General features: G+C 45.6%; 1 protein-coding gene across 2 annotated transcripts in view; it reads left to right on the top strand.

Annotated features, from left to right (window-relative positions):
• The window catches only part of LOC147122150 (ras-related protein Rab-3B), a 205392-nt gene that overhangs the window by 2672 nt on the left and 175623 nt on the right, over positions 1-27097 (top strand). The window contains exons 1-2 of one of the 2 annotated variants that reach the window (XM_085982948.1): positions 1100-1223; positions 11526-11753. In XM_085982948.1, the coding sequence (XP_085839074.1) occupies positions 11526-11753 (228 nt within the window). In that variant the 5' untranslated portion in view covers positions 1100-1223. Of the gene's footprint in view, positions 1-1099; positions 1224-11525; positions 11754-27097 lie in introns of those variants that run through there. The other variant, XM_085982946.1, reaches the window with a different exon arrangement.

Below are 27097 nucleotides of genomic sequence, written 5' to 3'. Positions count from 1 at the left end.
ATGTAGATTTAGTCGGTGGCTGCCTGGTATGAGGGAATACAAATAAGAAGAAAGACTTGAAAAATTGGGGCTTTTTTTGTAAAAACAATGCAGATTACTGGGCAATGTGATAGAAGTGTTTAAAATTATGAAAGAATGGGATAGAGTAGATAGAAGCAGACTGTTTTAGTAGTTGAAGGATCTAGAACTAGGAGCCATAAATACAAGATTAAATGCAAGAATTTTGGAACAGACAACAAGAGAAACATGTTTACATAGAGAGCTGTGAGGCTGTGTAATCCACTTCCTTAGTGTTTGAGGGCCATAAATACAAAATTAAATATAATAATTTTGGAACAGACAACAAGAGAAACATGTTTACATAGAGAGCTGCGAGGCTGTGTAATCCACTTCCTTAGTGTTTGAGGCAGAAACTATGTCAATATTCAAGATTATATTGGATAGGTCGATGAAGGAAAAGGAGATAAAGAGATATGGGAACAAGGTGGGTAAATATGATTAGGACTGTTTTCTTGTGTGGAGCGTGAGTGCCGGCATGGACTGGTTGGCCTTAATGTGTTTGTAACTTCTACGTATTTCAACGACTGCTTTGGATTCTGGGAGACTGGCATTGGTGAACTGGTTCCTGGTGTTTATATCACTAAACCTGGCTCCCTTATCCTGGCAGCAGATTCACAGACCCAGTCTTTTTAGGTGTTTATGATTACTCCACCGGGATATGGGACTCAGATTTAACAATGTTAAATGCTGGGAGCAGACTCACAGAATCTGGACTAAATGAATGCCGGTATAAAAGCTGCTGAATGACTTGCTGTGCATTTCCGGTTTTCAATTAAAGTGGAGGGAAAGTAATTTCTGATTGAAATACCCCTACCCCCTCGAACCCCTCTCCTATTTTATAGTGAAACATTACACTGTCAAAAGCCAGGGAGTCCTCCCAAATTGGGTCTTCATCTTGCTGGGCTGCTGTGAGATGTCATTGACAGGAGGTGTCACTTTGCATCCTGGAGTAATTCCATTGAAATAATGGCAGGCTGTTATTATCAGACTGAACTAAGAGCTGATTTAGGGCATTCTATCATTTGGGAATGGGGGATACTCCCTAATGTATCTCCACAGTTGTTTTCAGTGGAACTGCACTGGATGCACAGGGACTCTTCCCGTCAACAGTGTCATGGACTGACCTAGCAAGAAATGGACTGATCTGATGGATCTCTCTGCAGGTCAGATAATTTATGTTTAGTTTATAACATTTTTTTTATCATTGCATTTTTCTACTTTAACAACTCCACAGTTTTCAACATGTAGGTTCCTCAGTAAAATGGATTGCTGAAGTCAATAAACCATCATTAAACAGTAAATTTCAATCATAATTAAGTACACCTCTGTTCTTTACAGTAGTTTGGTAAGAATAATTCTTACATAGAATTTACAGCACAGCAACAGGCCATTTGGCCCAACTGGTCTATGTCGGTGTTTATGCTCCACACGAGCCTCCTCCCACCCTACTTCATCTCACCCTATTAACATATATTCCTTTCTCACTCATGTACTTACCTAACTTCCCCATAAAAACATCCAATGTTATTCGCCTCAACCATCTGGTAGTGAGTTCCACATTCTCACTGCTCTCTGAGGGAATCCCTGGCCCAAGACCGCACAAAGTGGAGGAGAAGCATCCGAGAAGGCGCCGAACACCTCGAGTCTCTTCGCCGGGAGCAAGCGGAAGCCAAGCGCAGGCAGCGCAAGGAGCGCACGTCAACCCACCTGCCCCATCAACCACTTACTGCCCCACCTGTGACAGAGACGGTAGGTCCCGCATTGGGCTCATCAGTCACCTGCGAATTCATTTTTAATGTGGAAGCAAGTCATCCTCGGTTCCGAGGGACTGCCTAAGAAGAAGAACTCTCTGAGTAAAGAAGTTTCTCCTGAATTCCCTATTGGATTTATTAGTGACTCTTTTATAATTAAGGCCCCTAGTTTTGGACTTCCCCCACAAGTGTAAATATCTTCTCTACGTCTACCCTATCAAACCCCTTCACAATTTTAAAGACCTCTATGTCACCTCTCAGTCTTCTCTTTTCTAGAGAAAAGAGCCCCAGCCTGTTCAGCCTTTCCAGTTGTATGTACCCTCTCAGTTCTGGTACCATGTTTGTAACTCTTTGCACTTTCTCCAGTGCTTTGATATCCTTTCTGTGATATGCAGATCAGAACTGTGCACAGTACTCTAAGTGTGGCCCACAACAACAGCAACAACTTGTATTTATATAGCGCCTTTAACGTAATAAAACATCCCAAGGCACTGCACAGGAGTGTTATAAGACAAAAATTTGACACCAAGCCACATAAGGAGAAATTAGGGCAGATGACCAAAAGCTTGGTCAACGAGGTATGTTTTAAGGAGCGTCTTAAAAGAGGAAAGAGAGGTAGCGAGGTGGAGAGGTTTAGGGAAGGAATTCCAGAGCTTAGGGCCCAGGCAACAGAAGGCACGGCCACCAATGGTTGAGCGATTATAATCAGGGATGCTCCAGAGGGCAGAATTAGAGGAGCACAGATATCTCGGGGAGGGCTGGGTGTGGTTGTGGGGCTGGAGGAGATTACAGAGATAGGGAGGGGTGAGGCCATGGAGGATTTGAAAACAAGGATGAGAATTTTGAAATCGAGGCGTTGCTTAACCGGGAGCCAATGTAGGTCAGTGAGCACAGGGGTGATGGGTGAATGGGACTTGGTGCGAGTTAGGACACAGGCAGCCGAATTTTGGATGACCTCAAGTTTATGTAGGGTAGAACGTGGGAGGCCAGCCAGGAGTGCGTTGGAATAGTCAAGTCTAGGGGTAACAAAGGCATGGTTGAGGGTTTCAGCAGTGGAAGAGCTGAGGTGGGGTGGAGACGGGCGATGTTATGGAGGTGGAAATAGGTGGTCTTAGTTATGCCGCAGATATGTGGTCAAATATGACACCAAGTTTGTGAACAGTGTGGTTCAGCCTCAGACAGATGTTAGGGAGAGGGATGGAGTCAATGGCTAGGGAACAGAGTTTGTGGCAGGGATCGAAAAAAATGGCTTTGGTCTTCCCAATATTTAATTGGAGAAAATCTCTGCTCATCCATTACTGGATATCAGACAAACAGTCTGACAATTTAGAGTCTGTGGAGGGGTCGAGAGAAATAGTGAGGTAGTGTTGGGTGTTGTCAGCATACATGTGGAAACTGACGCTGTGTTTTTGGATGATGTTGCCAAGGGGCAGCATGTAGGTGAGAGATAGGAGGGGCCAAGAATAGATCCTTGGGGGACACTAGAGGTAACGATGTAGGAGCAGGAAGAGAAGCCGTTGCAGGTGATTCTCTGGCTACGATTAGATAGATAAGAATGGAACCAGGCGAGTGCAGTCCCACCGAGCTGGGCGACGGTGGAGAGGCGTTGGAGGAGGATGAAGTGGTCAACCGTGTTAAAGGCTGCAGACAAGTTGAGAAGGATGAGGAGGGACAGTTTACCTAGTCTAACCAAGGTTCTATATGTTTAACATAACTTCTCTTGAAGCTCATCAATCACACCCGCTATTTCAAAACCATCTTTCAGCTTATCTACCCTGTTAACATCTGGAGAGATATTTTGCACATGTATAGTGGTGATTATTATCATAGAAATGGACAAGAGCACAGAGGGTTTCTTCATCACCCTAATTCTAACAGTGACCTAAGCTATTGTGATAATCTTCACTTGTCATTGTGGCTGTAAAAAAGAGTCCTGATCCTCAAATGGGTAATTTTTGGTAGGTTTTAATTTTGTTAATGTAATCTACTGTTCAAAGTAAGATTTTACTTGCTTTGCAGACACAACCAGAGCAGTCACACAAAGAGGAAAATTGTTCATTTTTCTGAGTTCCTGAAAATATTAAGCAAATTAAATGATCAAATAGGAACCTGGAGCAAAAGCATGACAATTAATTGAATTCACTGTCCTTTAGGTGGAACTATGCCTCCACCTTCAAGATTGTTAGAGCAAGCCTTATTAAAGAGCACTCTAGCCGGTTGGTTAGCGCCTCCCGTTAGCGCCTCTAGGGGGGGGTGCTAACAGGGCGCTAGCAACTTAGCGCCCAAGTGCGGTGATTTTCGCGCCGCTCGCGATATTGACCTGTCGTTTTGCGGTGGCGCTAACCACTACCGCCACGATCGCCTGCGCCCGCAGATCACGATGTCATGCAAGCGTACAACGTCCTGGACTGGAAATTGATTCACGCCCCCTGCCTTAGCGCCTGCCGCTAGGAACGACAGGTAGAGGGGAACATTTTGAAGTCGGGACGGGGCTGGGGGAGTGCTATTTAAAGGCGTTTTTCTTGTCGGCACAATTTTTGGTATACGCAGGTTGAGAGGGAGAGCGATGTCTGGAGAGTTAATGCTGTCCTAAGGAGTTTTGGTCCTCAGCACCACTTTTGAGGTTCCTATTTATCTGAGCTGCATATTTAGCACATTTAGAAGATTTTATGGGGGCTGTCGTAACTCGGGGCGTCGTCCTCCAGCTTCACCTTCGGAGGCAGCAGAGGCACAGAGATAGCGTGGCAAATGTGGCCAGAGGGAGGAGGGCCAACAGACCTCTGCATAGGAGACCTTACCCTCCCAGGGTGTTCCGGGATTAATTCTCCTATATTCATTTGTCTGAGGAGCAGTGTTTAGAAGGCTGTGCTTCAGCAAGGAGGTGGTCGCTGAGCTCTGCCACCTCCTGCAACCAGAGCTCCAGCCTCAGCTCAGGAACAGGACGTCTCTGTCTTTGGAAGTGAAGGTGACAGTGGCTCTGAATTTCTATGCCAGCGGCTCCTTCTAGGCTTCAACTGGGGACATAGCGAATATCTCCCAGTTCACTGTCCATTGCTGCATCTGGGAGGTGACAAATGCTCTGTACAAAAGGAGAAGGCAGTACATCTCTTTCCCCATGACCCGGGACAAACAGCGTGAACGCGCATGTGGCTTTGCTAGGATAGCGGGCTTCCCCATGGTTCAGGGCGCCATTGACTGCACGCATGTGGCATTGCGGGCACCTCATGAGAATGCAGAGGTGTTCCGAAACTGCAATGGCTTCCACTCTCTGAATGTCCAGTTGGTGTGTGACCACAGACAGCGCATCCTCGCCATCAATGCCCGCTATCCTGGCAGCAGCCACGATGCTTTTATCCTGTGCCAGATTGGTATCCTAGCCCTCTTCCTACCACCGTGTCAACCTAGTGGATGTCTCCGTGGGGACAAGGGTTATCCACTCTGCACCTGGCTGATGACACCGCTCTGTAACCCCAACACTCCTGCTGAGCACACATACAATGCGAGCCATAACGCCACCAGGAACCTCATTGAGCAGACGATCGGTGTCGTGAAACAACAGTTCCGGTGTCTTGACCACTCTGGAGGAGCCCTGCAGTACTCTCCCGAGCGAGTCTCGCTTTTCATTGTTGTGTGCTGCATGCTTCACAACCTTGTAATTATGAGGGCCCAGCCATTGCCACCAGGGATTGGTGCACCACCTCAGGAGGAGGAAGAGGGCGAGGAGGAGGAGGAGGATGAAGAGGAGGAGCAGCAGCTCCAATGTGGGAGGGAGGCGCTCAATGTTGCCTCTGCAAGGACCGTCCATGAATGCCTGATAAGACACCGCTTCTAACGAATGACAGAGAAGATGACTTCTGGGATGAAGAAGCACATCATTGCAAGCATCCCGCAGCCCCTATTGCCAGGCAAAGCTCCAATGAGTCAAATCAACAAAGTTGTAAAGTAACAATAAATGTTTTAATTTATATTACAAACTCTACCTTATGCTCGAGCACAGATTGCTGGCCTGCTGCGGCGCCGTCAGATCCCCGGTGGACTGTGGGTGACCCAGTGAGGATGGCAGCAGTCAGTGATTGTGTGACATCAATCTGAGACTGCATGAGAGCAGTCTGAGACTGGATGGTACCAGCCAATGACTCGATTGCAGTACTAAGTTGTTGTGTTGCGTCGGCCTGTGCCGCAATAGATGCTGCCACTTCACCCATTACACGTGGCATGGGCTCTGGGTCCCCACGGTTTCCCTGCAATTCAACCATCCTCTAACGAGGAAAGGATGGGTTCAAGGGTTTGCGCACAGACGACAGCTGTGCTAACGGCGGACTCTTCCACGCTCCTAGCCAGTGCATCCATGTTGTCCGGCACCCTTGTCATTGCACCCATGAGCTCAGTGTGCATGCTCAAGGCTTGCGTATTCATGGCCGCGATGTTGAGGTCCTCATCCGAGTCCTGTGCAGCAGAACTCGTGCACCTGCTCACCCTCCGGGGAGATGGCCCCCGAGCTTCCTTTCCCCCATGGCGTTGCTGCATCCCGCTGGGTCCAGGAGCTTCACCCACATCAGATCCTAACCCCCTGCTCCCCTCCAGTGAACGCGTGGCTCCAGTATCGGCTGTCTCGCCCTCGGGAGACGCAGGCGGTGAGGCTTCGGCTTCCTCTTCCTCCACCTCTGGTGCATCACTGCCACTGGCAGGTTGAGGGACAGGCTGGTCAGCTGATGGTTCACGATCTGAAAACAGGAAGGCACAAGAGTGGCTTTAGCGTGAGGGCAGGGTGGCAGGAAGGGAGCAAGGACTGGAGACAGTTAGTTAGATTGAAAGTGCAAAAGGCTGGTGTTGTGAGGAGGAAGTGGTATGAGAGAGGAGCGAAAACTGATGAACATACCATTGCTGTCCCCAAGGGAGTCGACCTCTCCACCGGCCATGGTGCCTACGACCTGGCTTGCAATCAGTCTGTGGACTCTGTCCTCCAATTCACTAAGGGGTTGTAGGTCCGCCTGTCCTCCTCTCGTCCGCTGGGTCTCTCGTCGATTATGTGAAAGATTGGCCTGCAAGAAAAAGGACAGCGTGTGAGTGAGTGTGCAGCCATGTGTTTAGCAGATGTGCCTATCATAGTTGAATAGCCATTAATGTCTGCAAGGTGTGGGATGTGCATGTGAGTTTTATGAGATGGCCATAGTTGTTGGATGAGTGTTGGGCATTTGGGTATTTACACCGTCTGGGCACAGAGTGAAGTTGAGATGGTGGGATGTAGAGGTATTGAAAAGCAGGTACTCACCCTGACCACCCGAGTGAGGTTGTTGAACTTCTTCCAACACTAAGTATATGTCCTCGGCACCAGGCTCTTTGATGACACGTGTTGGGCCACCTCCCTCCACACTCTTCGAAACTCCCGGGGCAATGGCCTCCTGCCACTCTCTGGGAAGAGCATTGCCCATCGCTGTTCAACAGTGCCAACCAGAGCCACCAATGCCTGGTCGCTAAAGCACCGAGCTCTCTCCCTGGGCCTATCCATCACAACTTTAAGCACAATGGTGGTTAGGTGTTTGCAGGCTGAGATTCAACACTGCAATTAGCAGGGTGTGTCTGGGCAGCAAGATGGCCCCTCCCCTTCAAGAACTGGATGGTGCCAGTCTGTCTTGAGTTCCATGGTAATTGACATCACCTGAGCTTCGGTAGCGTTTTGAGGTAGTGCCTCGCTCCCTGAAGTTAGCGCCTTAAGAGAGGTGTGTAGTGCTTGATTTCGTGTTCAAATCACCTCTAGGGGCGATGGAGGCGAATCTGCGGTCGGCGGTGATAATTAGTGCCGAGCACTAAACTTTGACCCCGGCCGATAGTAGCGCCACAAAATAGGCAATACCCAATTTTCCCCCCTTAATGTAGACATAGACAGGTTTTCAGAATGACAGACAAGTGGCAGAGGCAATTTAATGTAAGAGTGAGGTAATACATTTTGAGAGAAAAAATAAGGAATGGGGTATATACTTAATGGAAAATGGTGAAGGATGTTGGTGAACATAGACCTGGGGTTTGAAGTACATAATACCTTGAAAATGTAAGTAGATAAAGCCATAAAAAGGCCAGTAGAATTTGGGTTTTATAAATTCTTCATTTCACTTCTCCCTCTTTGGCAACTACTTGGTACATGGTGCAATGGTTTTGCTCATGGTTGTCCTTCTCCAAAATGTTGTCAGTACAGAATACCTGTTTGTCAATTCAACACTGTCAGGTAATTTCTGTACTGCCTCCTGTCTCCTCTTTCTTCCCCAATGGATTGTAACCAACTTCCTTTCCTCACTAACTTGCTCTGCCTCCAAGATGTCCATCTCCTGGAATGTGTATTCCAAGGAACCTTCAGCCTCCCATATGTGACAGAGTGTCTCCATCTTCTTCCCAAGCTCAGAAACCTTAAGTTTGAGTGCAAGCAGTTGGAGACACTTCCTGCAGGCGTGGTAATCCCAGATACACAAAACATCCAGGAACTCCCACATCAGGAAAGTATTGCACATCACAGGCTTCACTGTCACAATCTCTCCCTCACCCCATCCCACCCCGTAACAAAGCAAACTGTTTCCCCACCTCTTTGATCAAGCTTTCTAATCTCTCTTTCTTTGGCGCAGCATCCATTTTTTCCTTGCGCCTCTGTGAAGCACTTTCTGAGTTTTCTCTATGGTAAAGGCATTATATAAATGCAAGTTGTTGTTTTCTTAAAAGTTCAATAAAATCAAACACAACTTAATGTCACCTGCAAACCTGGATATACAACTCCTATTCCTTCACCCAAGTTGTGTGGTGAGAAGCTGAGGCCCCAGTACAGATCCCTGGGGAATAGCACTTGTCACACCCTGACAGAAAACATTCCTTTTATCCCTACTCTTTCTTAACTTACACAATAGCGCAACTGCCACAGGGAATAAAACAGCCAATCAGAGAATAGTTAATCACACCACTTATATAATTAATTGATTAACCTATTACAGATTCAAATCAACTATAGGTAAAGCACCAGAAACTCAAGATTAAACAACTCTTAAATAGTTGTTAGTATTAAAAAAAAATGATGCCAATCAAAGTCAAAATACTGCCCAAACTCATTTTGCTTGGGACCCCTAAAGACATTGTAGATACAGGTACTTACATCTCATGTATCTGTCACATATTTCAATCAATTTAACAGAGGTGAATTCCCTGCACATGCCAGGGGTGCATACCAGGAAGTTCCACACCCCCAGTCCCAATTTCTCATCCATTCATTTTAATAGATGGAAATTTGTGGGATGGGGACATGTAATTTACTGATATGTGCTGCTGGTGTACACTGGAAATATCAATACTGAAAATCTCCCTAAATATTTTAACCACTGGTATCCAGCCCCCTAAAATTCATTCTGAATTTCCATATGTTTCAGATTGAGTCACCACCTGTGTAGGGATAGCAGTTTGCTCTGACACTCTCTCACCTACCCAGCGCTGATCTAAATCCAGCTCATGAATCAAATTGAAACAGGAAGCTGTAAACAGTATGATTAGAATCCCCAGTTGCCCACAGTAAGCACCAAACACCTGGCAGACTGCTCTGGTTCAGGGCAGAGGTCAGTAAGATGTTCAAATTTAGTTTGGATCTCTACAATAAAAACTGAATTTTGCTCCTAATGTAAACAAAGGTATGGACAGAAGTGGCAAATACTATCATCATGCCAACAGCACAATTACATTTACTCAGCTTCATATTATTTTATAGAGTGATTTAATGATGGTGAAGTTACACATACAAATTTAAAATACTTACCCAGAGGCTTTGAATCTATGTAGTATCTGATTATATGCAAGTCCTTACCTTTATATAGCCTTTCGCAATGGAACAAACTAGTTGTTTAGATGAAAGGAACCATCTGTTAATTAAATCAATGAAGCCACCTTACTACTTGGATTTCAGACACCATTTGAATGTCAGTCAAGGAGACAAACAATTCAGAGCCTGTTGCATTTGATCACAAATATTTTACGTATTCCTAGGCTCAGTACGTGTATTTTTTAAGAACTGCTCTACGCAGAAGAACGCAAGGGAATAGCTGGAGTGCTTTTTATGCCATCTAGTGAGATATCTTATTAAGCCAAGACATGCCCATCTCTAGCAAGTAAAGTATATTACAGATAATGTCAATTAATATTTCCATCAGCAGGAAATACTGTAATTTAAACTAATTGTACTGAGTGAAGCCTTTTAAAACTGACATTGTGCAGCTCATCTTGCTTTTGTGCATTAATAGAGTGGTAGGATGCAGGCTCACATCTACAATTTCTCCATTTGCTGATTTCCGAGTAGCTTCCCTAGAGAGAAAGAGAATTTGAAAGCAAGGACCTACCAACACTTCCAAATTCAGAAGGCAGTCCACATATGAGATTGCAAACTCACCCTCCTGCCTTAGGATCACAATCACATGCCTGCATATGCCAATAATTCCCAGCATTTCTCTTGCTTTCAACAGCATGAAAGAGAAATAAATGAGAAAAAGACAGTAAAAAGATCGAGCACGGAGAAAAGAATACATTAATCCTACTTGGCTGCCCCCTATTAAAATGAATAGTAACTGAACTGGCCTTTTTGAATTGTAATATTGCAGTTATATGTTTCTTCTGATAAACACATCCCTTAATAAGAACATTTTAATTGTTTAATTGCTAGCAATGGTCTATTTTAGAAATTCACAGAACATTATTTATCAGAAGGCGTTAGTCCCTAAAGCAGCCATATTCAACTGAAGCTGGAATGGGGAATGATTGACACCTCTGGGCTCGCATGTAGGATTAACAAAGGATCCAGATCCTTCCAGGTTCAGTGTAGGCAATTGGCAAGTGGGCCCTTGCTGACATCAGCTGAGAATTTCTGTAGTCCCTACTGGCTTGAAATGGCAGGTTTCCACAAGATGTACAGTACAGGTTATTAATCCCTTATCCGAAACTCTTGGGGCCAGATGTGTTTCGGAATTCGGATTTTTTCGGATTTCAGAACGGCAGGGGTATCTGCAGCTCTTTTTGACATTTTCACAGTGAAATTAAACTCAAAATCACAAAATAACAAAAAATATCAGAGAGCAGCAGACGCACGTGTGACTGGTAGCAGCGCTGAGACACAACTGACGCCTCACACCTGCGTGGGTCAAGCATCGGCCGCGTCGGGTCATGTTTGGCGCCACTCGGGTCATGTCGTGCACACGAGTGACGCGCCACGAAAAAACTTTCGGTTTTCAGAGCTTTTCGAATTTCGGAATTGCGGATAAGGGATTGTGGACCTGTATAATGATTTAAAGCACCAGAACTATACATGGAAGACCTGAGGCATGAGGGGAAATTTTCACAGTACTTTTCACTTTCAGGTTAGTACTTATCATAATAGGAAGAAAGATTTACATCTACATACCGCCTTTCATGACCTCAGGATGTTCCAAAATGCATTACAGCCAATGAAGTACTTTTTGAAATGTAGCCACTGTTCTAATGTAGGAAAGTTAAGGAGGAATCTTTGGTACATGCATAAGGTGTTTTTTAACTCGGATAGTTGCTACTCTGTCACCTCATGCTAAATGATTACTACTGTGGTAAAACCTCCTAATAAGTGATACCTTCTTGTTCATTATTGCTTAGTTATAATATGGCTTTATTTCAGAATGCCTGTTATACAGCTTTATGACAGATTTCTATTTCATTGGCCTTTTTTAGATGGCTTCTGCAACAGACTCTAGATATGGACAGAAGGATGCATCAGATCAGAACTTTGATTACATGTTCAAGCTTCTCATTATTGGAAACAGCAGCGTGGGAAAGACATCTTTCCTCTTCAGATACGCAGATGACACATTCACATCAGCCTTCGTCAGCACTGTTGGTATTGACTTCAAAGTGAAGACTGTTTACAGAAATGATAAACGGGTCAAGTTGCAGATTTGGGTAGGTGGTGTTCATGTTGTGCGATTCTCCCTAAATTGGTGAAATACAGATAAGGATTAGTTACTACATGAAGTTTAACTAGGTAGCTCAATATGGTAATAAGCTCAAGAAATACTGAAAATCAACACTGTAATATTGGCCCTGAAATTGCGGTGTCTGCGACGGCGTGAGAGTGTGCTGTCGTAATCCCTTTGAAATGCCCCACAAGTTCTGGATTTCTGCATGCTCAAAATCCGGAGCTTGTGTTGACAGGCCTTCTGCGGGGGCTCTGAAATAGCAATTGCTGGCGCAGAGTTGGGCTAATTGCCCAGTGACTGGCCAGCAATTGCCCACGTAAGTCTTATGGTTGATGCAAGTAGGCATAGGGCCTGTTTGCATCAGAGTAAGGGGATATCTAAGGCTTAAGTTAAACATTTACATACCCCAAATTATACACATAAACTTTATTAAATGAGTTTATGCAAATATTGGCCCGGATTACAGTTTTAATGATGTGTGAAATTCTTATCAAAAAATTTAATTTTTATTGAGTTTGGTGGAATAAAGGTCATTATGATTAAAATTAAAATTCTGTTAATTGTATAATTTTTACATTTCAAGATTCCATTGCATATCATCAGGGGATTCCCTTCGTAAATGAGTACAATGGAATTCTCCTTTGTCATTGGAGGACCGGACCCACGTGATCCCAGGTACGCATCCGAACCACCTGCGTCCCTGGGATCGCAACTTTTCGCAGCCTGGGTGCCAGGAGGCAGTTTCGTAATTGTGTCGCGGGTCGGAGGCGTACTCCGCAGGTATGCCTCCGACTGCCATTTCTAGGCCATTATGTTGGCGGTGACTTTTGTTGGATTATAGTTCCACAGAGGGTGGACTGCTTTTAGTGGCATTGAGAAGAGAGGAGTAGCAGACTGGCCCATTAGTAGCTGAGCTCAGGTAGGGATGGAACAGTGGGGATTCAGAGAGGGAAGTAGAGACTTGGGGGTGGGGGGAGGGGAAGGGACAGTGGGGGGAGCAGGGGAATGAGAGGAATGCAGTACTGAGTGAAGAAGGCCCATTTTGTGCAGATTTTTGTTACCAAATGCTGACTCATTGACATGTTGACTGTACCTCAAATGCTATTACTGTATATTTAATCTGCTGACAGGAATACTGTGGCATATTTTTGTTATTTTCTACTTTTTGAGCAGCATTATGAAATAGATTAAAATTCACTGTTAACATTCTGGTCTTTCACATATTTATGTAAAATAAATCAGCCTGTTGGTTTGAAATTTGCTTCCACTCACCAAAGTATGTAACAGTTTGCCTTCCGGAAGGGAGGAGAAATGCATGTGGGGGCACATGTGAGATTACAGTATCCAGTTCACCTAACAAAGAGTTTAATTTTAGACTATCCTATATTGGGATCGTAGGAGATGGGGACCTGCTTACAGGAGAGACCAAGGAAAATGAACCCAAGAGATTATCTAGTGCAGACCCAAAATTTATAACAAGCACCATATAAAGTGGGGAGCATGGGAATTCTTTTGGGGTTCTGATAGCATTGCATAATTTATATACAGAAGACGAGTTTACGAGAGGCCAACAAATGCAGGTGCGACAAAGCCCGAGGTGTTATGTCTGTACCTGTTGCTTCCCTGGGATCTGTATTTACAGAGCTTGACACACCTACTGAGACATACCAGGAGAGACCAGTCGTTGCTGCCTCTGTTTCACAAGACTAGCTGCCACAGGGTTGTACCATTGTACCAGGATAACCTTCAAACAACACATGGAACAGGGACTGTTCCTTACATAGTAGGGGAGGTTACCACATCAGGACGCTTTCATGCAACTATATGCTTGCAATCCAGCACAAGGGATATCTGCAACATTAGTCAGTTGGTAATACAGAGCGGTATGAAACAACAACAACTTGCATTTATATAGCACCTTTTAACGTAGTAAAACGTTCCACGGTGTTTCACAGGGCTATTATCAAACAAAATTTGACACTGAGTCACATAAGGAGATATTATGGCAGATGACCAAAAGCTTGGTCAAAGAGGTAGGGTTCAAGGAGAGTCTTAGAAGAGGAAAGAGAGATGGAGAGTCGGAGAGGTTTAGGCAGGGAATTCCAGAGCTTAGGGCCTTGGCAGTTGAAGGCACGGCCACCAGTGGTGAAGCAATTAAAATCGGGGATGTGCAAGAGGCCAGAATTAGAGGATCACAGATATCTCGGAGGGTTATAGGGCTGGAGGAGGTTACAGAAATAAGGAGGGCGGACCATAGAGGGATTTGAAAACAAGGATGAGAATTTTAAAATTGAGGCGTTGCTCAACCTTCCTTTGTGCTAGGTATGACTCCAGCCAGTCTTCAGCCAATTCGATTCACTCCACGTGATATCAAGAAATGGCTGAGCACACTGGATACAGCAAAGGCTATGGGCCCTGACAACGTCCCGGCAACCGGGAGCCAATGTAGCTCAGCGAGCACAGGGGTGAGCAGTGAGCAGCAGAGTTTTGGATGAGTTTAAGTTTATGGAGGGTGGAAAGAAGTGACAAGTGTTAGGTTTGCAAGGGGAATATCTTCATCACTTTTCCTGTGGAAAGGTAAAGTGGACAAGGCATACAGCTGCTACTGCTTCATGCATTAGTTGTTTTTTGGGTGGCTGAGTTCACTTGAGGGTTGGACATTGTAGTTGCTGCCAGTGTTACTGTCCGTGCTTTTCATGAACAGAAAAGGGTTTACACTGAATTGCTATTCAGGTAGAATGTCACTACAGAAATATCACTATGCATGGCATTGGCTGCTACCCAGGAAACAGCCATGATGCCTTCACTGTGCAGCAGTCCATATTGCCAGTATTATTTGAAAGAGAACAAATGCTGGATGGATGGCTCGTAGCAGAACAGGGCTATCCTTTGCTTCCATAGCTGCTGACCCCACTGAGAAAGCTCGTAACAGCAGAGCAGCATCTTGACTGGGACACCTAAGCATAATTATGCTATTTCTCAGTTGCCACCTTCATTTTTAAGAAAAATGTGCTGTGCAGCTAAAGACTTGTGCAAAAGGCAATTCCTCAAATGGTACCTCGCAGAGGGTGCGGCGGTTTCCAGCTTAGGTTTGTGCCAAGGTTGATGGGTCGAACAAAGAAATGTGAGCGAGTTGGGGATGCGTGTTCCTATTCAAAATAATAGGGTTCACAATATTGAATGTAGATGTTCACAGATTTATTAAGCATACAGTAATAACTATTATTGACAATAATGAAACATACGTTTAACAGCAGCTCTTATGACAAAACCATGCCAGTTTTAGCTGGAAAATTCAAAACACGTTACAGTTTTGAGCTCGTGTACTTGGTTGGCCAGACTTTCGAATTCCAAACTGTCTGTTCTAACACCCACTCTTTATACCTTTTTTCCAATCCTGCTAGGTGACAATTTGCATGTCCCATGGCATTACCTAATACATGGTTATCGATCAACACTAATTTGATTGTCCTGTCTTTGCAGCACACAGATCCCTAACTCCCTAACATGTTACACTCCTTAACTATCTCAGGCAGGTCCTTTATCGTTCGGTTTTGAATGAACAAAGAAAGCTTCTCTGCCTGGTCTGTGTCTGTGCAATAACTTGTTATCAACTAAAGCTCTCTGACTGGAATGTCTTTTAATTAGGGTTACTGTCTAAACTGACTGTTGCTTTTCACTGCATTCTATATTAAACAAACATTTGTCCAAAATAAAGCAAGCCTGTCTTATGATTCCAGTTTCATTCTTCTAATAGAAACACACTTAACAGGCAAAAGCTAAAGTTAATACGAAGAGAAATCAGTATCAGTACAATACAAGCAGTCTGATTAACCATTTTCTTACAAGTGTAATTGAGGAGTACAGTTATCTTTACCTCACTCCTAATACCAGCAAACTTCATCCTTAATAAAAACAGAAAATGTTGGAAATACTCAGCAGATCAGGCAGCATCTGTGGAGAGAGAAACAGGGTTAACATTTCAGGTCGATGACCTTTCGTCAAAACACTTAATCCTTATTTAGAACCAGATAGGAGGGATTTGAAGTAATTGGTAGGAGGTTTAGATGGGATTTGAGGGGAAATTTCTTCACCCAGAGGGTGGTGGGGGTCTGGAACTCACTGCCTGAAAGGGTGGTAGAGGCAGAAACCCTCACCACATTTAAAAAGTGCTTGGATGTGCACTTGAAGTGCTGTAACCTACAAGGCTACAGACTAAGAGCTGGAAAGTGGGATTAGGCTGGATCGCTCTTTGTCGGTCACAATGGGCCAAAATGGCCTCCTTCCGTGCTGTAAATTTCTATGATTCTCTGATCGGATTGGCTTAGTCAGTGATCTTCCTTCAGCAGCTTGCACCTGTGATGTTAATTGAGGGTGGCATTTGGCCTCAAATAAGACCACTCTCCTTTGATAAATCTACTGCAGCAGGACTTCCAACCCTTCAGCATTAAAAGTAGCAGTACTGCCCACATGTCTCCACTGTACCATTGTGAACAATTAGTCAACCCTTCTGTCACCACCACAACTTGCTCTTTAATGGCAACCTCGAAGGACTGTTGCCTTACCATCTTTTCTGCTCCCCAGCCAAGTGTGCTACAAGACAAGCTATATAGGAAAGCTTTTCAAGTGGCTGTAGCCTTTCCAGTTGACCCCTGTTTGAATATTTTAATTAAGCCCCTGCCAGCTTCCAGCAGGAGTGCTGGATGTCTAAATTGACATTCACACGAAAATCAGAATGGGTGGATTTCCACTGGTAAGTCGACACTTTCCCCCTCTGATTTTCATGGTGTAAACGAGGTGGTAGCGAGTCAAAAATTAGCCCATGTGTCAAAGGATTACACCACTCAATAAACATGTTTTGTTATAAGCCATTACGACAGTACTAAAACTAAACAGCCATTAGAACTTATTTTTCTTAATCTAAAAATAACAATGGAATTCACCCAATTTTATTGAACACTCTTTATTTGCCATTTGAAGATTAGTTTGTCTTTAAATGTTAACACTTTTTTCTCTCAATGGCAGCAGATAATCTATTACTGGAAGAAACACATTTTAATTATTTATAAAAATAATTATGCCTTGTCATGCAATTGGGGGGATAGTCAATACTGAGGAGAACTGCAACAAATTACAAGAAGACATTAATAAACTTGCAGAATGGGCATATAATTGGCAAATGATTTTCAACACAGATAAATGTGAGGTTTTACATTTTGGTAAGAAAAATAGGGAGGTCACTTATTACTTGGAAAATAAGAATCTAAGTGGAGTAGAGGAACAAAGGGATCTCGGAGTACAAATACACAAATCACTAAAAGTATCAACACAGGTTAACAAGGCCATAAAAAAAGCAAACCAAGCACTAGGGTTTATTTCTAGAGGGATAGAATTGAAAAGTAGGGAAGTTATGCTAAACTTGTATCGAACCTTGGTTAGACCACACTTGGAGTACTGTGTGCAATTCTGGTCACCATATTATAAAAAGGATATAGCGGCACTGGAGAGGGTGCAGAGAAGATTTACAAGGATGATACCAGAAATGTGAGGGTATACATATCAGGAAAGGATGAACAGGCTGGGACTCCTTTCTCTTGAAAAGAGTAGGCTGAGGGGTGACCTAATAGAGGTCTTTAAAATTATGAAAGGTTTTGACAGAGTAGATACAGAGAGAGTGTTTCCACTTGTGGGGAAGAACAAAACTCGAGGCCATCAATATAAGATAGTCACTAAAAAATCAAATAGGGAATTCAGAAGAAACTTCTTTACTCAAAGAGTGGTGAGAACGTGGAACTCGCTACCACAGGGAGTGGTTGAAGTGAATAGTATAGATGCATTTAAGGGGTGTGATGAAATATTCCATTCATCACTGCCTGTGACTGTGGTTGGTTTCAGGTTTCAGTTCCCTTACCTCAGTTCCGTCTCCTCACCATTGTATTGTATATTGTAATGTATTGTGTGTAGGGCTCCGCCCATACCTGGCCCCTATGTAAGCAAGCTCAGTCTGGCCTCATATCCAGTACTGCAGACCTCCAGATGGAAGATACCTCTCTCCACTGCGTGTTACCTTCTAAGTTAATAAAAGCCTTGTTTTGTTTCGCTAACATCGAGTCTCGGAATTATTGAGGCACATCAATTTTATTAACTTATTTTTCAACACAATGGATCAACTCCTAAAACCCGAACGTTTGGATTTGGACCAGCATGCTTCGGACGCATCGGCACGCTTCGGACACTGGTTTATGTGTATGGAATTCTTCCTGGACAATTCCGCAGCCGTCAAAGACGCTACGGACGCTGCGAGTATGAAACTCGGAATTCTGCGGAATTGGGTAAGCCACCGGGTTTACCCCCTCATCCAAGACGCCGACACGTACCTGGCCGCCTGCGACATCTTAAAGGCGCATTACCAGCAGCCTACGAATGAGGTGTATGCTAGGCATCTGCTCGCTACTCGCGCACAGCGACCTGGGGAATCGGTGGAGGAGTTCCTAGGCACCCTGAAAATGCTTGGTAAAGACTGCAAGTGCCAAGATGTAAAAGCCGCAGTGTACACTGACGAGCTTGTTCGCGATGCCTTTATCACAGGCCTCAGCTCCACTTACATCCGGCAGAGACTGCTGGAAAAAACGGGATTGGACCTGAAACAGGCTGCGGACACCGCGCGATCCCTGGATGTGGCCCAGAGAAACTCGGACGCCTACTCTTCAGCCCGCGCCGTCCACGCCGCCACGTGTGCACCAAGGGCGCCGCCATCTTGGAAGGCATCTTCCCCGCCCGGCAGCCCAACACCGTCGGGGCCCCGCTCTCCCCCCCAGAAGCCCTACGACAGCCGCGACGCGTCGGGGACCCAACTGCTACTTCTGCGGGCAGCCAAAGCACACCAGAAACCTGTGCCCGGCGAAAGGCACCACCTGCTTTAAGTGCGGTAAGAAGGGGCACTTCGGGAAGGTGTGCAGAGGGAACCCCGCCGGAAAACCCGCCACCGCCGCGTGTGCGCCGTGGGAGCGGCCATCTTGGACGCCATCTTGCCCGACCTCGTGGGGTCCGCCATCTCATGAGCAGACAGCGTGGACGCCATCTTGTCTCGATCAGGGCCTTACAGTGGCATCGGTCACAGTGGACCAGACCAGGCCGCACCCGCTATCCAAATCAATGGTGGACATCGAGGTAAACGGGTGCCGGGTTGAATGTTTAATTGACAGTGGAAGCACGGAGAGTTTTATCCACCCTGAACTGGCACAACAACTCTCCCTAAAGGTGGTCCCTACTCAGGGTACCATCTCTATGGCTGATAAAACCCAGACATCGACCATTCTGGGTTACTGCACGGTACAATTGTCCGTTAACGGAACTGTATACGATAATTTTAAAGTATTAATCATGAAGAATCTATGTGCGAGCGTGATCTTGGGCCTGGATTTCCAGTGCAACCACCAAAGCATCACGCTCAAGTACGGTGGGTCCCAGCCGCCCCTCACAGTGTGCGGTCTGGCTACCCTGAAGGTAAAGCCGCCTTCGCTATTCGCGAACCTTACCCCTAACTGCCGGCCAATAGCGACCAAAAGCAAGGAGGTACAGCTGGGAGGACAGGCGGTTTATCGCGACCGAGGTAGACAGGCTCCTGAAAGAGCGCATTATTGAACGCAGCAACAGTCCGTGGCGCGCCCAAGTGGTAGTGGTAAGGGGTAGCGAGAAGAAACGGATGGTGATCGACTATAGCCAAACGATCAACAGGTACACCCAACTAGACGCCTACCCACTACCCCGCATATCAGAAATGGTGAACCAAATCGCCCAATACCGGGTGTTCTCCACCATCGATCTCAAGTCAGCGTACCACCAGCTCCCTATCAGACCAGAGGACCGCCCGTACACCGCCTTCGAGGCGAACGGACGCCTCTACCAATTCCTCAGAGTCCCCTTTGGGGTGACGAATGGGGTCTCGGTCTTCCAGAGGGAGATGGACCGCATGGTCGATGACCACCACTTGCAGGCAACCTTCCCCTACCTCGACAACGTCACCATCTGCGGTCACAACCAGCAGGATCACAACTCGAACCTCGAGAGGTTCCTGGAAACCGCACAAAAACTCAACCTCACCTACAACGAGGACAAGTGCGTTTTCAACACCACGCGTCTCTGCATACTAGGCAGCGTGGTGGAGAATGGGGAAATCGGACCAGACCCCGACCGATTGCGCCCCCTACGGGAGCTGCCCCTGCCCAACACTCCCAAAGCCCTGAAAAGGTGCCTGGGGTTATTTTCTTATTATTCCCAATGGGTCCCCAACTACTCCGACAAAGCCCGCCCCCTCTTGAAAGCATCCTCTTTTCCGCTCTCTGCTGAGGCCCACGCCGCCTTCAAAAGCATTAAGCAGGATATCGAGCGGGCCACGCTACAGGCAGTGGACGAGAACACTCCTTTTCAAGTGGAAAGTGATGCGTCTGACTTTGCCTTGGCGGCCACCCTCAACCAGGCGGGGCGGCCCGTAGCTTTCTTCTCGAGGACCCTCCAAGGGCCCAAGATCAGACACTCCTCCGTAGAAAAGGAGGCCCAAGCCATCGTGGAGGCAGTGCGCCACTGGCGCCACTACCTAGCCGGCAAACGCTTCACCCTACTTACCGACCAGCGGTCGGTAGCGTTTATGTTCAATAATAAACAGAGGGGGAAGATTAAAAATGATAAGATTCTTAGGTGGCGGATCGAGCTCTCCACCTTCGAGTATGACATCATTTACCGGCCAGGGGCCCTTAACGAATCCCCTGACGCCCTCTCACGAGGGATGTGTGCCAGCGCCACCGGGGATCGGCTACAGACCCTCCACAACGACCTCTGCCACCCAGGGGTCACGCGGCTGTTCCACTTCATAAAGTCCCGTAACTTACCCTACTCGATTGAGGAAGTTCGGTCTCTGACCAGGAACTGCCGCACTTGCGCTGAGTGCAAGCCTCGGTTCTACCGCCCAGATAGAGCCCACTTAATCAAAGCTACACGGCCCTTTGAGCGGCTCAGCTTAGATTTCAAGGGCCCCCTCCCGTCAGTCGACCGCAATGTTTACTTCCTGAACATTGTGGACGAATACTCCCGTTTCCCATTCGCCTTCCCCTGCCCAGACATGACCAGCGCCACGGTCATTAAATGCCTCAACAGCCTGTTCTGCCTGTTCGGTATGCCGAGCTACATCCATACGGATAGGGGGGTGTCCTTCATGAGTGAAGAGCTACGCCAGTACATGCTGTCCAAGGGGATCGCCACGAGCCGTACCACCAGCTACAACCCCCGGGGTAACGGTCAAGTGGAGCGAGAGAACGGGACAGTATGGAAAGCAGTCACTCTAGCTCTAAGGACCAAGGGCCTCCCTATCTCCCGCTGGCAGGAAGTCCTCTCAGATGTGCTTCATTCGATACGGTTGCTATTGTGTACTGCCACTAATGCCACGCCTCATGAACGAATGTTTGTCTTTCCCCGGAAATCCACCTCAGGCGTATCCATGCCGTCATGGCTCTCCACCCCAGGTCCGGTATTCGTGCGAAGGCATGTGAGGGGCCACAAGACAGACCCTCTCGTGGAGCCAGTGCACCTACTCCACGCCAACCCCCAATACGCGTATGTCCGGCACGCCGACGGAAGGGAGGACACCGTGTCCATAAAAGACGTCGCCCCAGCCGGTAACGACAACAACCACGGCAATAGCAACAACAACGATCACAGCAACTCTTACCCACCCACTACTCTTTCATCACCCCCGGAAGAACATCGACCAACGGCACCCCCACCAACTACCCCTTCAACAACCCTGGCGGCACCCCCGGCAGAGACCCAGGAGGCCACCGGGGACACCCAGCCGACACCCGCGACACCACAACAGCCACGTCGGTCGCAGAGGACTATCAAACCCCCGAGCAGACTAAATCTATAGAAGGGGTGAATGTGATGAAATATTCCATTCATCACTGCCTGTGACTGTGGTTGGTTTCAGGTTTCAGTTCCCTTATCTCAGTTCCGTCTCCTCACCATTGTATTGTATATTGTAATGTATTGTGTGTAGGGCTCCGCCCATACCTGGCCCCTATGTAAGCAAGCTCAGTCTGGCCTCATATCCAGTACTGCAGACACTCCAGATGGAAGATACCTCTCTCCACTGCGTGTTACCTTCTAAGTTAATAAAAGCCTTGTTTTGTTTCGCTAACATCGAGTCTCGGAATTATTGAGGCACATCAAGGGGTGGTTAGATAAGCATATGAGGGAGAAGGGAATAGAGAGTTATGCTGATAGATTTAGATGAGGAAAGACGGGAGGAGGCTCGAGTGGAGCATAAACACCGGCATGGACTGGTTGGGCCGAATGGTCTGTTTCTGTGCTGCTTATCCTATGTAATCCTATGTAATGTAGGTATTATTAAAATCAGATACATTCCAGTTCCCTTTGTGCTAATTAGGATTTATTTTTAAATAAAATATATATTTTTTAAATAAAAATAATTTTATTTGTTTAAAAATAATTTTTAAAAGATTTCTTTTAATACTTAAAAAATGCTCTTCAGATTAAAGTTATTTTACATTCCTCTGCAGCCATTGGAGAATAATGGTCACCTATTGGGCCCCGAACAAAAATGGCCTAAGTATTGATTTCACATCTTCCGCTGACTTGTAAGTCGAGATGGGATTCTGAGATCTTGTATCCATTTATATCATACTGCCGCTGCCTCTGGCAGCCCTGACACTGGTGACATTGCTGTAATATAAATGAGCTGCTGGTAGCATGAAGGTACCACCTTAAGAGGATGAATTTTTCCTGTACCACAGGCCACATCTGGCAGCGTGAGCTTCCGTGGTCATCATTTTTTCAGCTGCCCGTATGGGCCAACGATGCTGTTTCATATTGTCACCTTGTACAAAGCTTCACCAGACATTGTGAAAGGTCTGCAGCCAGAAAATCTTAGGTAATTTTACAGCTGCAAACTCACCCATGTGCAGTTGTTTCTCCATATGTTGAACACTATAAATAGTTACCAAAGCATTGACAGTGTCAGCATATTGTAGAACTGCTCCTACTAGAAAGAGTCAGTTGTCTTTCTATCTTTGTCTTTCGGATGTTCACTGACCTGTTGTGCAGGATGAGAAGCCATTAACATGTAAAATCAAATGTAAGTGATCTGAAAACTTTCTTATAAATAATGGATTCAAAGGTGCAGAGGGAGATACTGAGCCAGATCGAAAGATCTTGCTGATATTCTCCATGTTTTAGCTTAAGGTTTATTTCCTTGGCACCAATAAAAGTCTTGTTTTGGGAGAGCGATGCTATAATGACCTCTGGATGCCATCCAGCCATGTTTACTTTAATTCACTTGGCACTGCTTTCCTCTGTTTACTTAACATACCCGGCACCATTTTCCCTGAAATAAAAACAGGAAATGCTGGAGATACTCAGCAGGTCAGGCAGCATCTGTGGAGAGAGAAACAGAGTTAACGTTTCAGGTCGATGACCCTTCGTCAGAACTGGAAAAAGTTAGAGATGTAACAGATTTTTAAGCAAGTGCAGGGGCAGCGAAAGGGGGGAGGGGAGGAAAGAACAAAAGGGAAGGTCTGTGGTAGGGTGGAAGGCAGGAGAGATTAAATGACAAAAGGGATGATGGTGCAAGGCAAAAGGAGATGGTAATGGGATAAGTTAAGAAACAAAAGATGACTCTTGATGAAGTGTAAATGGCAATGGCAGAATCATCAACAGCTGCCATGTGAAAAAAAAATAGGGGCAAAGGTTATGGTCTGAAATTGTTGAACTCAATGTTGAGTCCAGAAGGTTGTAAAGTGCCTAATTGAAAGATGAGGTGCTGTTACTCGAGCTTACGCTGAACTTCGTTGGAACAGTGTAAGAGGCTGAGGACAGGGAGATCAGAGTGGGAGTGGAGTGGAGAATTAAAGTGATAGGCGACCGGAAGCTCGGTCACGCTTACGGACTGAACGGAGGTGTTCCACAAAGTGGTCACCCGATCTGCGTTTGGTCTCCCCAATGTAGAGGAGACTGCATCGTGAGCAGTGAATACAGTATACTAAATTGCAAGAAGTACAAGTAAATTTCTGTTACACCTGCAAGGAGTGTTTGGGGCCCTGGACAGTGGAAAGGGAGGAGGTAAAAGGGCAGGTGTTGCATCTCCTGCGCTTGCACAGGCAGGTGCCGTGGGAAGAGGATGGAGTGTTGGGGCTGATTGAGGAGTGGACCAGGGTGCCACGGAGGGAGCGGTCCCTTTGGAATGCTGAAAGGGGAGGGGAGGGGAAGATATATTTAGTGGTAGGATCACGCTGGAGGTGGCAGAAATGATGGAGGATGATCCGTTCACTGTGGAGGCTGGTGGGGTGAAAGGTGAGGACAAGGGGAACCCTATCGTGGTTCTGGGAGGGAGGGGAAGGGGTGAGCGCAGAAGTGTGGGAAATAGAACAGACATGGTCAAGGGCCATGTCAACCATGGTAGAGGGGAATCCTCGGTTGAGGAAAAAGGAAGACATATCGGAAGCACTAGTATGGAAGGTGGCATTGTCAGATCAGATGCAACAGAGACGGAGAAACTGGGAGAATGGAATAGAGTCCGTACAGGAAGCGGGGTGGGAGGAAGTGTAGTCCAGGTAGCTGTGGGAGTCAGTAGGCTTATGGTGAATGTTTGTCAATAGCCTTGTTCCCTTTTCCCTCTTTACCTTAACTTGCCTGGCACTGCTTTCCCATTTACTTTAACTTGCCTGGCGCCACCCTCCATAGTCTCATATGATATCAATTTAAACCAATTCTTCAGTGCTTGCATCCTGTTTAATGAAGTCATTATGAGTATCTACTTCAATATAAGTGGTTTAATCAGGCAGGTTTTGGTGCTATAGATACCTTTTATAAATCCACAATGAGGCTATTCTGCTAACATAACAATAGTCTGTGAAATTAAAAGTGATTGTCTGTGAAGCACTTTGGAACATTTCCGAGGGATGTAATGGTACGTTCTGTGGAAGCAAGCCTTTCCTTAATGTATCAAGCTGGCTTCAAGATTTTAGTGGGTCAGGAGCAGAACTAAAGAATGTGGCAACAGTTCAGAAGAACCATAAAAAGGTGAGTGTCCGCTGGCATCAGAATTACAAAGATTGGGTCATTTGTGTTAATGAGCATAGTTGACAGCAGGAGAACCAAGTTTAAACTGGCTGCATTCTTCTAATGTAACAGCATTATTACACATTGAATAAACTGTACAATGTAATCCAATCCTATGTACAAGTACACACACACACACTTCAGCAAGAGTCACTAAATAGAGAACTGGAGTGGAACCCAGCCTGATTATATTTTTGTCCTCTCTTGCACATGGATGCTGAGACTAACTGTAGCATGCTGTGCTAACTGAGCGCAGACAAGGCATAAACCTGGAAACTCCCTGGTCTGTATAGCTTGAAGCTGCACCAGGCCATATAGCCATGGGGGAAGATCATCTGCACGACAGTTTTTACAGGAGATTTGAGATAGTTTGACATTAATATCCCTGTGGTGTAGTTTCTGGCTAAATTGTGCTGCAGACAGTAAGCAATTTGGGCTGGCAGTGAATTAATGTGAGAAAATAGTAGTTTGTGAAGTGAAAGAACACAAATGTAGAATGATTAAAGATGCAGGAGCATTTTTACTACGTTATAAGAAAATATATATCATTGTTTGAGAGATTGATTGTTACCATGTGTTATCATTGTACACAGTGACTGGTCAACTGACAATACACAGTACAGAAATTATTTTTGAATTGTAACTGTTGTAAAATATATATTTTGCAGTTCTGGTAATCAAACAATGGTTTACATTTGGACTATGCAGACAGAACAATGCATTTCATATTGGATGTTTAAAAATGATACAATGTATTGCATTTTTCTTGGATTTATTATGTTATAATACTTACACAGGGGATAAAGTAAAGTAGTGTAGAAAGCATGTTACAGTATTCAGATTAAAATGATATTATTGTGTCTTGTGACATCTTGAGATTTCCTTAGTGATGTATCATAGAAGTAATTACTGGTTACACTAATCCTACTGTGATCACAGTGGAACATTTAGCCAGGTAATTTGTTAAGAGTATAATGCCAAGCTGTCACTTAGCATTATTCAACACAACTTCAGCAGTATGACCCTTATTTACTGTGAAGCAGGAATGTCCAAGTTTTGGGAGTTGGTGCCAGATGTGTGCACCAAAACCAGCCTGTGGGCCACATATGATTACGTAAAATGCATATCCCCCTTGCACAAAATGCAATCCTTTAGCTACATAGAATTCAAGCTCTTTCAAGCTCGTCCCTTATTCCTCATCCTCTCCTAATCTTCCTCTTCCCTTCTTTTCATCTGTGCTCCCCTCCTTTGTCTCATCCTCCCTATTCCCTATCCTTCACCTTCCCCAAAACCCCCTCCCTCATTTCTCCACCCTCCCACTCCTTTCTTTTCTTCTGGGAATGGGACTGGAGGGGTAGTAATGGTTGGTCAAAGTCCATTAATCAGGGAAAAGGGTTTTTCATCCCTCCAGGACCAGGGAGTTTAAAGAGCTCAAGCTGAAATCAGCTTTTTGCTTTAGCCCACTCCTGTTCCGCATTTATGTCAGTTAAGCTCCAGAGGTGCCTGGAGGAATGGCATGCTAATAGTGAATTCTGTTGATCCTCACAACACCTGCTATTCTGCAAAGGAAACAAGCACAAGAAAGGATGTGAGGATTCAGCTGCTATCAAGACCAGCAGAAGTTCCAGAGGAATATGGCTTGGATACAGCACATCAACAACATCATTGCTAGTTGTGGGTCTTCTGGAGTCTTCAGCTCCAAACGTTTTCTCGACTGCACAAAACCTACATCCAGTCAGTCCTGGAATATTGCCATCCAGTCTAGTGCACGTCAGCTGCAAATGGAGACTACAAACAATCCAGAATCGAGCAATAAAGATAGCCTATCTCCTCCCAGCCTTTATCTGCTCTCCTGTCTGTGCAACATCTGTGGACTCCGAACAATGGAAGGAAGGCTTCAGAGACTCCGGCAGAGAGGCACCCGCACAAGGCAGGGACCAATCCATCATTGTCTCTGCTGATAGAGGAAGAAGAACAGAACCAACCTTGGTACATTTGCATCTGTGGGCCTGCAATCGGTGGCACAGGGAACATTTACTCAGTGGATTAAGGCACAGAGGCCAATCAATGGAGTGGTACTGCAATCCATACACCAGTCAGAACTGACTGTCACAAATTTCAAAATATGTGATTTATAAAAAGGTGAAAAGGGTAATATACCCTGGGCCATCCTTTAGCATATTTCCAAGGTTACTA

This window comes from Somniosus microcephalus, chromosome 3 (genome assembly GCF_052327205.1).
Source record: "Somniosus microcephalus isolate GS21.2 chromosome 3, FLI_Smic_1.0, whole genome shotgun sequence".
Lineage (NCBI taxonomy): Eukaryota > Metazoa > Chordata > Chondrichthyes > Squaliformes > Somniosidae > Somniosus > Somniosus microcephalus.
This window is presented reverse-complemented; position numbering and strand designations above follow the sequence as displayed.